A 15327-nucleotide genomic window follows, 5' to 3' on the forward strand; every position below is an offset into this window, starting at 1 on the left:
CCCTTTGTCTGCAGACAATCCATGTGATGGATGAAGAGTCAAGAGGTGGAGGAGAAAATTAGCAAGGAGCCTACGGTTAACGAAATTTTCTAAAGTAAAACTCCCTAGTTAATAAAAGACCCCTTCACAACCTTTCAAGTGTCTCAGTGCCTGAAAGCAATATATGTGCTCCTTGCTGCAAGACTTACTTATGTTCACCTGACATACAGCTATGAAAACTAACAATAATGTTCCACATATACAACTTCTTGTAGTGTATAATATCAATTGTGGTATATACAGCAATAAATTAAGCTGATGTTGAAGTTACTGAAGCATCTTTTCACTTGATTCATACCAGCTTTCATTCTTTTCTTAATAAAGCAAGTTGAAATGAAATTACTAGAGCATCTTTTCACATGATTCATATCAGCTTTCAATTTCCTTTATGTCTATCTTGATCAGTAAACCGAGTTCTACTATCATCATTCAAATGGAACATGGTTGCCTTAGAGAATGATACACAAGGACTTTGTGTAGCCAAGTTCCATTCCCAACAATCAATTTTCTCACTCTCTTAATATACACTCAGTTCTAAGAGATAAAATGAGATGGTCTCCTTTTTGATACTTCAACATTTTCATTATATCTACTTTAACTATGTTAATTTACTTTATTAGCATTATTACAATCCCTTAAAATTTAAGAATGTATGTAGTATATAAAAATCAATTAAACCAAGGAAGTATCAAAACAGTAAAAGTGTTAATAAAGTTACCATAGGAATTTACCTGGGGAGAATCAGAAAACCTTGTTATGGTACTTTCTAAATAAGAAAATTGTAATATTTCTAGATGGAGAAAAAAAATTCAGGCCTGGAATTATCATCAGTTTTATCTTTGTAAGAAAAAATCAAGAACCTTCAAAATTCACACCCATCATTTTTGGAGCACTACATAAAACACTGTATGATACACATTCTAAACCTATCAAAAAAAAAAATATATATATTCCTGAAGATACACACAAATCAACTACTTTTCTTATAGTACTGAGGATAAAAATTACTGGAGTTTACCAGTTATGGAGACTTATGCCATGGCCACCCCCTTGAGGGAGTTCCCAAAGGCAACAGGTGTCAGAGATAAAGACAGTCAGATAAATATAAATGCCCCCCTTACTTTCCACTCTCAGATTTTCCCTTTGAAATACCCTTCCACATATTCTGAAGTTATCTTGTTTTACAAGAAAAAATCCCAAATATAGAAAGCCAGTCTTACTTGTCGGCCAATTCTTTGATAACATCCTCATCAATCATAAAAGGGGTGCTACAGCAGTAACGATTTTCCTCGCTTCCACAACAATACTGTTCATCGGGCGAATTGGTTGGCTGGGGGCAAGTCAAGGAGACCGTTTGTCCCCATATATTTTCTCTGTTGCATGTCATTGCTGAGCCTGTAAAAAACAAATATGATTAGCTGCAAGTATGTTACTGGGTATTGCAAGTGTGTTGACGAGTACTTCAGGTATGGTGTCAAGTGATGCAGGTGTAATGTTGAAGAGGCAGGTGTGCTGGACAATAAGGGTGTTGCAGGTATGGCGTCGTCTCCTGAATATATGTTGTTAGATCCTGTATGTGTGCATGATACTGAGAGCTGCTGGGTGCTGCAGGTGTGGTGCTTTGAGTATAACATTAGGTACTGTAGACATCACACAAATACCAGAGGCAAAACAAATGATGATGCTCTTTAAGGCTATAAAGCTTTCCCAAAACAAATGCTGTTGTGCACTAGTTAGACCTTTTAGAACACGCAAAATTACAGTTAGGTGTGCAAAAATCCTTCACAGCCCACAGTGACTATGTCTAGGATCTGAACTACAGGGAATAACAAACTCATAGATTACACTCCTTGTAGCAGACAGTAAAGTGTATCATAATTCACAGCTGGAAAATCATGGACAATGTGATTCCCAATTTACACTAAAAACTAGTTCCCTATTGACATGTAAGGCATGGGAAAACTCCAAAATGTGATTATAAAATATAGAAACATTTAACACATCAAATACTAAAATGTGTAAACATCAGTCTCATGAATGTTTAACAAAATGCCTCTACCCATTACAAACACTATGGACTATACAGTAGAAAAATAAAAAGGGTTTAACTTTATCTTATGATTACCTTATGCTGTCTTTGGAGATGTTATAATCTCATTATAAATCAGACCAAGTTCAAGCTCCTGTGCTGGGTTGTTGGCAGACAAAGCTGTTAGAGGCCACAGCACATATAACTAGACAAACCTCATAAAGTTCACAAAATACATTCCAATAAATATTACAAAAATTTCCTAATCACTGTTTTCAAGATTATAGCAAGTCGAAACTCTCTGGTATACAAAAATGCATTATCCATAATCAGTTATTCAGTATATGCAATAAAATTTTTTAATAATGTGTATATATATATATATATATATTTTTTTTTTTTGCTTTGTCGCTGTCTCCCGCGTTTGCGAGGTAGCGCAAGGAAACAGAATAAAGAAATGGCCCAACCCACCCCCACACACATGTATATACATACGTCCACACACGCAAATATACATACCTACACAGCTTTCCATGGTTTACCCCAGACACTTCACATGCCCTGATTCAATCCACTGACAGCACGTCAACCCCGGTATACCACATCGCTCCAATTCACTCTATTCCTTGCCCTCCTTTCACCCTCCTGCATGTTCAGGCCCCGATCACACAAAATCTTTTTCACTCCATCTTTCCACCTCCAATTTGGTCTCCCTCTTCTCCTCGTTCCCCCCACCTCCGACACATATATCCTCTTGGTCAATCTTTCCTCACTCATTCTCTCCATGTGACCAAACCATTTCAAAACACCCTCTTCTGCTCTCTCAACCACGCTCTTTTTATTTCCACACATCTCTCTTACCCTTACGTTACTTACTCGATCAAACCACCTCACACCACACATTGTCCTCAAACATCTCATTTCCAGCACATCCATCCTCCTGCGCACAACTCTATCCATAGCCCACGCCTCGCAACCATACAACATTGTTGGAACCACTATTCCTTCAAACATACCCATTTTTGCTTTCCGAGATAATGTTCTCGACTTCCACACATTCTTCAAGGCTCCCAGAATTTTCGCCCCCTCCCCCACCCTATGATCCACTTCCGCTTCCATGGTTCCATCCGCTGCCAGATCCACTCCCAGATATCTAAAACACTTCACTTCCTCCAGTTTTTCTCCATTCAAACTCACCTCCCAATTGACTTGACCCTCAACCCTACTGTACCTAATAACCTTGCTCTTATTCACATTTACTCTTAACTTTCTTCTTTCACACACTTTACCAAACTCAGTCACCAGCTTCTGCAGTTTCTCGCATGAATCAGCCACCAGCGCTGTATCATCAGCGAACAACAACTGACTCACTTCCCAAGCTCTCTCATCCCCAACAGACTTCATACTTGCCCCTCTTTCCAAAACTCTTGCATTCACCTCCCTAACAACCCCATCCATAAACAAATTAAACAACCATGGAGACATCACACACCCCTGCCACAAACCTACATTCACTGAGAACCAATCACGTTCCTCTCTTCCTACACATACACATGCCTTACATCCTCGATAAAAACTTTTCACTGCTTCTAACAACTTGCCTCCCACACCATATATTCTTAATACCTTCCACAGAGCATCTCTATCAACTCTATCATAAGCCTTCTCCAGATCCATAAATGCTACATACAAATCCATTTGCTTTTCTAAGTATATCTCACATACATTCTTCAAAGCAAACACCTGATCCACACATCCTCTACCACTTCTGAAACCACACTGCTCTTCCCCAATCTGATGCTCTGTACATGCCTTCACCCTCTCAATCAATACCCTCCCATATAATTTACCAGGAATACTCAACAAACTTATACCTCTGTAATTTGAGCACTCACTCTTATCCCCTTTGCCTTTGTACAATGGCACTATGCACGCATTCCACCAATCCTCAGGTACCTCACCATGAGTCATACATACATTAAATAACCTTACCAACCAGTCAACAGTACAGTCACCCCCTTTCTTAATAAATTCCACTGCAATACCATCCAAACCTGCTGCCTTGCCGGCTTTCATCTTCCGCAAAGCTTTTACTACCTCTTCTCTGTTTACCAAATCATTTTCCCTAACCCTCTCACTTTGCAACCACCTCGACCAAAACACCCTATATCTGCCACTCTATCATCAAACACATAAAACAAACTTTCAAAATACTCACTCCATCTCCTCACATCACCACTACTTGTTATCACCTCCCCATTTGCACCCTTCACTGAAGTTCCCATTTGCTCCCTTGTCTTACGCACTTTATTTACCTCCTTCCAGAACATCTTTTTATTCTCCCTAAAATTTAATGATACTCTCTCACCCCAACTCTCATTTGCCCTTTTTTTCACCTCTTGCACCTTTCTCTTGACCTCCTGTCTCTTTCTTTTATACATCTCCCACTCAATTGCATTTTTTTCCCTGCAAAAATCGTCCAAATGCCTCTCTCTTCTCTTTCACTAATACTCTTACTTCTTCATCCCACCACTCACTACCCTTTCTAATCAACCCACCTCCCACTCTTCTCATGCCACAAGCATCTTTTGCGCAATCCATCACTGTTTCCCTAAATACATCCCATTCCTCCCCCACTCCCCTTACTTCCATTGTTCTCACCTTTTTCCATTCTGTACTCAGAATATAAGTGTATATATATAAGTTTTTATCGAGGATGTAAGGCATGTGTACGTGTAGGAAGAGAGGAACGTGATTGGTTCTCAGTGAATGTAGGCTTGCGGCAGGGGTGTGTGATGTCTCCATGGTTGTTTAATTTGTTTATGGATGGGGTTGTTAGGGAGGTGAATGCAAGAGTTTTGGAAAGAGGGTCAAGTATGCAGTCTGTTGTGGATGAGAGAGCTTGGGAAGTGAGTCAGTTGTTGTTCGCTGATGATACAGCGCTGGTGGTTGATTCATGTGAGAAACTGCAGAAGCTGGTGACTGAGTTTGGTAAAGTGTGTGAAAGAAGAAAGTTAAGAGTAAATGTGAATAAGAGCAAGGTTATTAGGTGCAGTAGGGTTGAGGGTCAAGTCAATTGGGAGATAAGTTTGAATGGAGAAAAACTGGAGGAAGTAAAGTGTTTTAGATATCTGGGAGTGGATGTGGCAGCGGATGGAACCATGGAAGTGGAAGTGAATCATAGGGTGGGGGAGGGGGCGAAAATTCTGAGAGCCTTGAAGAATGTTTGGAAGTCGAAAAATTATCTCGGAAAGCAAAAATGGGTATGTTTGATGGAATAGTGGTTCCAACAATGTTGTATGGCTGCGAGGCGTGGGCTATGGATAGAGTTGTGCGCAGAAGGGTGGATGTGCTGGAAATGAGATGTTTGGGGACAATGTGTGGTGTGAGGTGGTTTGATCGAGTAAGTAATGTATGGGTAAGAGAGATGTGTGGAAATAAAAAGAGCGTGGTTGAGAGAGCAGAAGAGGGTGTTTTGAAATGGTTTGGGCACATGGAGAGAATGAGTGAGGAAAGATTGACCAAGAGGATATATGTGTCAGAGAGGTGGAGGGAACGAGGAGAGGTGGGAGACCAAATTGGAGGTGGAAAGATGGAGTGAAAAAGATCTTGAGTGATCGGGGCCTGCACATGCAGGAGGGTGAAAGGCATGCAAGGAATAAAGTGAATTATAACAATGTGGTATACCGGGGTCGATGTGCCGTCAATGGATTGAACCAGGGCATGTGAAGCGTCTGGGGTAAACCATGGAAAGTTCTGTGGGGCCTGGATGTGGAAAGGGAGCTGTGGTTTCGGTGCATTATTACATGACAGCTAGAGACTGAGTGTGAACGAATGGGGCCTTTGTTGTCTTTTCCTAGCGCTACCTTGCACACATGAGGGGGGGGGGTTCTTATTCCATGTGGTGGGATGGCGAAGGGAATAAATAATGGCAGACAGTATGAATTATGTACATGTGTATATATGTATATGTCTGTGTGTGTATATATATGTGTACATTGAGATGTATAGGTATGTATATTTGCATGTGTGGATGTGTATGTATATACATGTGTATGTGGGTGGGTTGGGCCATTCTTTCGTCTTTTTCCTTGCGCTACCTCGCTAACGCGAGAGACAGCGACAAAGCAAAATAATAATAATAATAAAAATTTCTTTTCTTTCTTTCTTTCATACTATTCGCCATTTCCCGCGTTAACAAGGTAGCGTTAAGAACACAGGACTGGGCCTCTGAGGGAATATCCTCACCTGGCCTCGTTCTCTGTTCCTTCTTTTGGAAAAAAAAAAAAAATATTCATATATATATATATATATATATATATATATATATATATATATATATATATATATATATATATATATATATATATATATATATACATGTATATACATACACGTCCACACACGCAAATATACATACCTATACATTTCAATGTACACAAATATATACACACACACAGACATATACATATATACACATGTACATAATTCATACTGTCTGCCTTTATTCATTCCCATCGCCATCTCGCCACACATGGAATAACATCCCCCTCCCCCCTCAAGTGTGCGAGGTAGCGCTAGGAAAAGACAACAAAGGCCTCATTTGTTCACACTCAGTCTCTAGCTGTCATGTAATAATGCACTGAAACCACAGCTGCCTTTCCACATCCAGGCCCCACAGAACTTTCCATGGTTTACCCCAGACGCTTCACATGCCCTGGTTCAATCCGTTGACAGCACGTCGACCCTGGTATACCACATCATTCCAATTCACTCTATTCCTTGCACGCCTTTCACCCTCCTGCATGTTCAGGCCCCAATCACTCAAAATCTTTTTCACTCCATCTTTCCACCTCCAATTTGGTGGAAACTGCAGAAGCTGGTGACTGAGTTTGGTAAAGTGTGTGAAAGAAGAAAGTTAAGAGTAAATGTGAAAAAGAGGAAGGTTATTAGGTACAGTAGGGTTGAGGGTCAAGTCAATTGGGAGGTAAGTTTGAATGGAGAAAAACTGGAGGAGGTAAAGTGTTTTAGATATCTGGGAGTGGATCTGGCAGCAGATGGAACCATGGAAGCGGAAGTGAATCATAGGGTGGGGGAGGGGGCGAAAATTCTGGGAGCATTGAAGAATGTTTGGAAGTCAAGAACATTATCTCGGAAAGCAAAAATGGGTATGTCTGAAGGAATAGGGGTTCCAACAATGTTGTATGGCTGCGAGGCGTGGGCTATGGATAGAGTTGTGCACAAGAGGGTGGATGTGCAGGAAATGAGATGTTTGAGGACAATATGTGGTGTGAGGTGGTTTGATCGAGTAAGTAATGTAAGGGTATGAGAGATGTGTGGAAATAAAAAGAGTGTGGTTGAGAGAGCAGAAGAGGGTGTTTTGAAATGGTTTGGTCACATGGAGATAATGTATATCGATAATGTATAATGTATAATGTATATACACCACATATTGTCATCAAACATCTCATTTCCAGCACATCCACCCTCCTCCGCACAACTCTATCTATAGCCCATGCCTCGCAACCATATAACATTGTTAGAACCACTATTCCTTCAAATATACCCATTTTTGCTTTCCAAGATAACGTTCTCAACTTCCACACATTTTTCAACGCTCCCAGAACTTTTGCCCCCTCCCCCACCGTATGATTCACTTCTGCTTCCATGGTTCCATTTGCTACCAAATCCACTCCCAGATATCTAAAACACTTCAATTCCTCAAGTTTTTCTCCATTCAAACTTACCTCCCAATTGACTTATCCCCCAACTCTACTATACCTAATAACCTTGCTCTTATTCACATTTACTCTCAGCTTTCTTCTTTCACACACTTTACCAAACTCAGTCACCAGTTTCTGCAGCAAACAAAAACTGACTCACTTCCCAAGCTCTCTCATTCACAACAGACTGCAAGCTTGCCCCTCTTTCCAAAACTCTTGCATTCACCTCCCTAACAACCCCATCCATGAACAAATTAAAAAACCATGGAGACATCACGCACCCCTGCTGCCAACCAACATTCACTGAGAACCAATCACTTTCCTCTCTTCCTACACATACACATGCCTTTCATCCTTGATAAAAACTTCTCACTGCTTCTAACAACTTGCCTCCCACACCATATATTCTTAGTATCTTCCACAGAGCATCTCTATCAACTCTATCATATGCCTTCTCCAGATTCATAAATACTACATACAAATCCATTTGCTTTTCTAAGCATTTCTCAAATACATTCTTCAAAGCAAACACCTGATCCACACATCCTCTACCACTTCTGAAACCACACTGCTCTTCCCCAATCTGATGCTCTGTACATGCCTTCACCCTCTTAATCAATACCCTCCCAGGAGTACTCAACAAAGTTATACCTCTGTAATTTTAGCATTCACTTTTATCCCCTTTGCCTTTGTACAATGGCACTATGCAAGCATTCCGCCAATCCTCAGGCACCTCGCCATGAGTCATACATACATTAAATAATCTTACCTACCAGTCAACAATTCCACTGCAATACCATCCAAACCAGGTGCCTTGCCAGCTTTCATCTTCTGCAAAGTTTTTACTACCTCTTCTCAGCTTACCAAATTGTTCTCCCTAACCCTCTCACTTTGCACACCACCTCAACCAAAACACCCTTTATCTGCCACTCTATCATCAAACACATTCAACAAACCTTCAAAATACTCACTCCATCTCCTTCTCATATCACCACTACCTGTTATCACCTCCCCATTAGCCCCCTTCACTGATGTTCCCATTTGTTCCCTTGGCTTTCGCACTTTATTTACTTCCTTCCAAAACATGTTTTTATTCTTCCTAGAATTTAATGATACTCTTCCACCCCCAACTCTTATTTGCCCTCTTTTTCACCTCTTGCACCTTCCTCTTGACCTCCTGCCTTTTTCTTTTATACATCTCCCAGACATTTGCATTATTTCCCTGCAAAAATCGTCCAAATGCCTCTCTCTTATCTTTCACTAATAATATTACTTCATCCCACCACTCAGTACCCTTTCTAATCTCCCCACCTCCCATGCTTCTCATGCCACAAGTATCTTTTGCAGAAGCCATCACTGCTTCCCTAAATACATCCCATTCCTCTCCCACTCCCCTTACCTCCTTTGTTCTCACCTTTTCCATTCTGTACTCAGTCTCTCCTGGTACTTCCTCACACAAGTCTCCTTCCCAAGCTCACTTACTCTCACCACTCTCTTAACCCCAACATTCTCTCTTCTTTTCTGAAAACCTCTACAAATCTTCACCCTCGCCTCCACAAGATAATGATCAGATATCCCTCCAGTTGCACCTCTCAGCACATTGACATCCAAAAGTCTCTCTTTCACATGCCTATCAATTAACACATAATCCAATAACGCTCTCTGGCCATCTCTCCCACTTACATACGTATACTTATGTATATCTCTCTTTTTAAACTGGTTATTCCCAATTACCAGTCCTTTTTCAACACATAAATCTACAAGCTCTTCAAGATTTCCATTTACAGCACTGAACACCCCATGTACACCAATTATTCCCTCAACTGCCACATTACTCACCTTTGCATTCAAATCACCTCTCACTATAACCCGGTCTCGTGCATCAAAACTACAAACACACTCACTCAGCTGCTCCCAAAACACTTGCCTCTCATGATCTTTCTTCTCATGCCCAGGTGCATATGCACCTATAATCACCCATCTCTCTCCATCCACTTTCACTAACAACTTTACTTCTTCATCCCACCACTCACTACCCTTTCTACTCTACCCATCTTTCTCATGCCACATGCATCTTTTGTACATGCCATCACTACTTTTCTCAATGCATCCTATTCCTCACCCACTCCCCTCATGTCATTTGCTCTCACCTTTTGCTATTCTACACCCAATCTCTCCTGGTACTTCCTCTCACAAGTCTCCTTTCCAAGCTCACTTATTCTCACCATTCTCCTAACCACAACATTCTCTTTTCTTTTATGAAAACCTCTACAAATCTTTGCCTTTGCCTCCACAAGATAGTGATCAGACATCCCTCCAGCTGCCCCTCTCAGCACATTAATATCTAAAAGTCTCTCTTTTGCATGGTTATGAATTAACACAATCCAATAATACCCTTCGAGCATCTCTCCTACTCACATACATATACTTACATAAATCTCTCTTTTTAAACCAGGGATTCCCAATCACCGGTCTTTTTTCAGCATACAAATCCACAAGCTCTTCTCCATTTCCATTCACAACATTGAATACCCTATGAACACCAATTATACCCTCAACTGCCACATTACTCACCTATGCATTTAATTCACCCATCACTAAAACCCAATCTCATGTATCTGCTGATGACACACCCACTCAGCTGCTCCGAAAACACTTCCCTATCATGATCTTTCTTCTCTTGATCAGGTGCATAAGCACCAATAATCACCCATCTCTCTCAATCCACTTTCGGTTTTACCCTTGAGCTTCCTTTCACTCAGAGCCAGAACATCCAGGTTTCTTTGTTCAAACATAATACCTATCTCTCCCTTCTTCTCTTGATTACATCCACACACATTCAGACACCCCAATCTGAGCCTTCGAGGAGAATAAGCACTCGCCACTTGACTCCTTGTTCTGTTTCCCCTTCTAGAAATTGAAATACAAGGAAACGACAACAAAGGCCCCATTCGTTCACACTCAGTCTCTAGATGTCATGCAATAATGCACCGAAACCACAGCTTCCTTTCCAAATCCAGGCCCCACAGAACTTTCCATGGATTACCCCAGACGCTTCACATGTCCTGATTCAATCCACTGACAGCACGTCGACCCCAGGTATACCACATCGATCCAATTCACTCTATTCCTTGCCCGCCTTTCACCTTCCTGCATGTTCAGGCCCCGATCACTCAAAATCTTTTTCACTCCATCTTTCCACCTCCAATTTGGTCTCCCTCTTCTCCTCGTTCCCTCCACCTCTGACACATATATCCTCTTGGTCAATCTTTCCTCACTCATTCTCTCCATGTGCCCAAACCATTTCAAAACACCCTCTGCTCTCTCAACCATGCTCTTTTTATTTCCACAAATTTCTCTTACCCTTACATTACTTACTCGATCAAACCACCTCACACCACACATTGTCCTCAAACATCTCATTTCCAGCACATCCACCCTCCTGCGCACAACTCTATCCATAGCCCACGCCTCGCAGCCATACAACATTGTTGGAACCACTATTCCTTCAAACATAACCATTTTTGCTTTCCGAGATAATGTTCTCGACTTCCAAACATTCTTCAAGGCTCCCAGGATTTTCGCCCCCTCCCCCACCCTATGATTCACTTCCGCTTCCATGGTTTCATCCGCTGCCAGATCCACTCCCAGATATCTAAAACACTTTACTTCCTCCAGTTTTTCTCCATTCAAACTTACCTCCTAATTGACTTGACCCTCAACCCTACTGTACCTAATAACCTTGCTCTTATTCACATTTACTCTTAACCTTCTTCCACACACTTTACCAAACTCAGTCACCAGCTTCTGCAGTTTCTCACATGAATCAGCCACCAGCGCTGTATCATCAGCAAAAAACAACTGACTCACTTCCCAAGCTCTCTCATCCACAACAGACTTCATACTTGCCCCTCTTTCCAAAACTCTTGCATTCACCTCCCTAACAACCCCATCCATAAACAAATTAAACAACCATGGAGACATCATACACCCCTGCTGCAAACCTACATTCACTGAGAACCAATCACTTTCCTGTCATATAATCGTTATTATGTGGACAGGAAAGGGAACTGCTTACAAATTTTGTCTATATCAAAGCTATCAAGTTCGTATAGACCTTCAGCAAAATCAATGTTACAATTCTTTGTGTATTCGACAATAGATGATTACATTACATTTCTTGTGGTAAAGGCTTTACAATTAATAACTGAATTAGCATTACACCAATCAATACAATGGCCATAATTTTTAACATGATTAAACAAAGAATTTGATTCTTGCCCTGTTCTTATACTATAATTATGTTGCTTAAGTCTAACATGAAGATCCTTACCAGTCTGCCCTACATAAAAGTTTTTACAGGGTACCCTGTAAACACAGTCTTCACAATTTTCTGGTGAGTTTTTGATTAAGATATGGTGAAGAGCTTGTAGATTTATGTGCTGAAAAAGGACTGATGATTGGAAATACCTGGTTTAAAAAGCGAGATATATATAAGTATACTTATGTAAGTAGGAGAGATGGCCACAGAGCGTTATTTGATTACGTGTTAATTGACAGGCACGTGAAAGAGAGACTTTTGGATGTTAATGTGCTGAGAGGTGCAACTGGAGGGATGTCTGATCATTATCTTGTGGAGGCTAAGGTGAAGATTTGTAGGGGTTTTCAGAAAAGAAGAGTGAATGCTGGGGTGAAGAGGGTGGTGAGAGTAAGTGAGCTTGGGAAGGAGACTTGTGTGAGGAAGTACCAGGAGAGACTGAGTACAGAATGGGAAAAGGTGAGAACAATGGAAGTAAGGGGAGTGGGGGAGGAATGGGATGTATTTAGGGAATCAGTGACGGATTGCGCAAAAGATGCTTGTGGCATGAGAAGAGTGGGAGATGGGTTGATTAGAAAAGGTAGTGAGTGGTGGGATGAAGAAGTAAGAGTATTAGTGAAAGAGAAGAGAGAGGCATTTGGACGATTTTTGCAGGGAAAAAATGCAATTGAGTGGGAGATGTATAAAAGAAAGAGACAGGAGGTCAAGAGAAAGGTGCAAGAGGTGAAAAAAAGGGCAAATGAGAGTTGGGGTGAGAGAGTATCATTAAATTTTAGGGAGAATAATAAGATGTTCTGGAAGGAGGTAAATAAAGTGCATAAAACAAGGGAGCAAATGGGAACTTCAGTGAAGGGCGCAAATGGGGAGGTGATAACAAGTAGTGGTGATGTGAGAAGGAGATGGAGTGAGTATTTTGAAGGTTTGTTGAATGTGTTTGATGATAGAGTGGCAGATATAGGGTGTTTTGGTCGAGGTGGTGTGCAAAGTGAGAGGGTTAGGGAAAATGATTTGGTAAACAGAGAAGAGGTAGTAAAAGCTTTGCGGAAGATGAAAGCCGGCAAGGCAGCGGGTTTGGATGGTATTGCAGTGGAATTTATTAAAAAAGGGGGTGACTGTATTGTTGACTGGTTGGTAAGGTTATTTAATGTATGTATGACTCATGGTGAGGTGCCTGAGGATTGGCGGAATGCGTGCATAGTGCCATTGTACAAAGGCAAAGGGGATAAGAGTGAGTGCTCAAATTACAGAGGTATAAGTTTGTTGAGTATTCCTGGTAAATTATATGGGAGGGTATTGATTAAGAGGGTGAAGGCATGTACAGAGCATCAGGTTGGGGAAGATCAGTGTGGTTTCAGAAGTGGTAGAGGATGTGTGGATCAGGTGTTTGCTTTGAAGAATGTATGTGAGAAATACTTAGAAAAGCAAATGGATTTGTATGTAGCATTTATGGATCTGGAGAAGGCATATGATAGAGTTGATAGAGATGCTCTGTGGAAGGTATTAAGAATATATGGTGTGGGAGGCAAGATGTTAGAAGCAGTGAAAAGTTTTTATCGAGGATGTAAGGCATGTGTACGTGTAGGAAGAGAGGAAAGTGATTGTTTCACAGTGAATGTAGGTTTGCGGCAGGGGTGTGTGTGATGTCTCCATGGTTGTTTAATTTGTTTATGGATGGGGTTGTTAGGGAGGTGAATGCAAGAGTTTTGGAAAGAGGGGCAAGTATGAAGTCTGTTGGGGATGAGAGAGCTTGGGAAGTGAGTCAGTTGTTGTTCGCTGATGATACAGCACTGGTGGCTGATTCATGTGAGAAACTGCAGAAGCTGGTGACTGAGTTTGGTAAAGTGTGTGAAATAAGAAAGTTATGAGTAAATGTGAATAAGAGCAAGGTTATTAGGTACAGTAGGGTTGAGGGTCAAGTCAATTGGGAGGTAAGTTTGAATGGAGAAAAACTGGAGGAAGTAAAGTGTTTTAGATATCTGGGAGTGGATCTGGCAGCGGATGGAACCATGGAAGCGGAAGTGGATCATAGGATGGGGGAGGGGGCGAAAATTCTGGGAGCCTTGAAGAATGTGTGGAAGTCGAGAACATTATCTCGGAAAGCAAAAATGGGTATGTTTGAAGGAATAGTGGTTCCAACAATGTTGTATGGTTGCGAGGCGTGGGCTATGGATAGAGTGGTGCGCAGGAGGATGGATGTGCTGGAAATGAGATGTTTGAGGACAATGTGTGGTGTGAGGTGGTTTGATCGAGTAAGTAACGTAAGGGTAAGAGAGATGTGTGGAAATAAAAAGAGCGTGGTTGAGAGAGCAGAAGAGGGTGTTTTGAAATGGTTTGGGCACATGGAGAGAATGAGTGAGGAAAGATTGACCAAGAGGATATATGTGTCGGAGGTGGAGGGAACGAGGAGAAGAGGGAGACCAAATTGGAGGTGGAAAGATGGAGTGAAAAAGATTTTGTGTGATTGGGGCCTGAACATGCAGGAGGGTGAAAGGAGGGCAAGGAATACAGTGAATTGGAGCGATGAGGTATACCGGGGTCGACGTGCTGTCAGTGGATTGAATCAAGGCATGTGAAGCGTCTGGGGTAAACCATGGAAAGCTGCGTAGGTATGTATATTTGCGTGTGTGGACGTATGTATATACATGTGTATGGGGGTGGGTTGGGCCATTTTCTTTCGTCTGTTTCCTTGCGCTACCTCGCAAACGCGGGAGACAGCGACAAAGCAAAAAAAAAGAAAAAAAAAAAAAAAAAAAAAATTCTTTATAGTAATGTTATTGCAGAAGGTTACATTTACATTAAAGGATTTGAGCAAACAGGGAATAATGCAAAATTATCACTACAAGGTAGAACTAAAAGACTCTTGGTATCAAGGGGAGGTTGATATAAAATGATTTTTTAACAACTTAAGGCATTTATAAATGATTAATCTAGGATACTTTAACATGGATCCAATACATAATATCTTCTCAAACTCATTGTCAATGAATTCTAGACTGTATATATGTTGTGCTGTAAGGAACACAGACTGGAATGATGATAATTTAACTCTGTCATGTTGAGCTGAGTAATAATCAATATATAAACAACATGCAGGAGGGTGAAAGGTGGGCAAGGAATAGAGTGATTGGATCGATGTGGTATACCGAGGTCGACGTGCTGTCAATGGATTGAATCAGGGTATGTGAGGCGTCTGGGGTAAACCATGGAAAGTTCTGTGG

At 41.2% G+C, this 15327-nt stretch overlaps 1 protein-coding gene across 4 annotated transcripts in view; it reads right to left on the reverse strand.

Annotated features, from left to right (window-relative positions):
* Nucleotides 1-15327, reverse strand: part of LOC139766048 (uncharacterized) — a 191185-nt gene that overhangs the window by 153138 nt on the left and 22720 nt on the right. For all 4 annotated transcript variants that reach the window (XM_071694191.1, XM_071694189.1, XM_071694190.1 and 1 more), the window contains exon 2: nucleotides 1260-1434. In XM_071694191.1, coding sequence (XP_071550292.1) covers nucleotides 1260-1426 — 167 coding nt within the window. In that variant the 5' untranslated portion in view covers nucleotides 1427-1434. The remainder of the gene's footprint in view (nucleotides 1-1259; nucleotides 1435-15327) is intronic.

The sequence above is a fragment of the Panulirus ornatus genome, chromosome 56 (assembly GCF_036320965.1).
Source record: "Panulirus ornatus isolate Po-2019 chromosome 56, ASM3632096v1, whole genome shotgun sequence".
Taxonomy (NCBI): domain Eukaryota; kingdom Metazoa; phylum Arthropoda; class Malacostraca; order Decapoda; family Palinuridae; genus Panulirus; species Panulirus ornatus.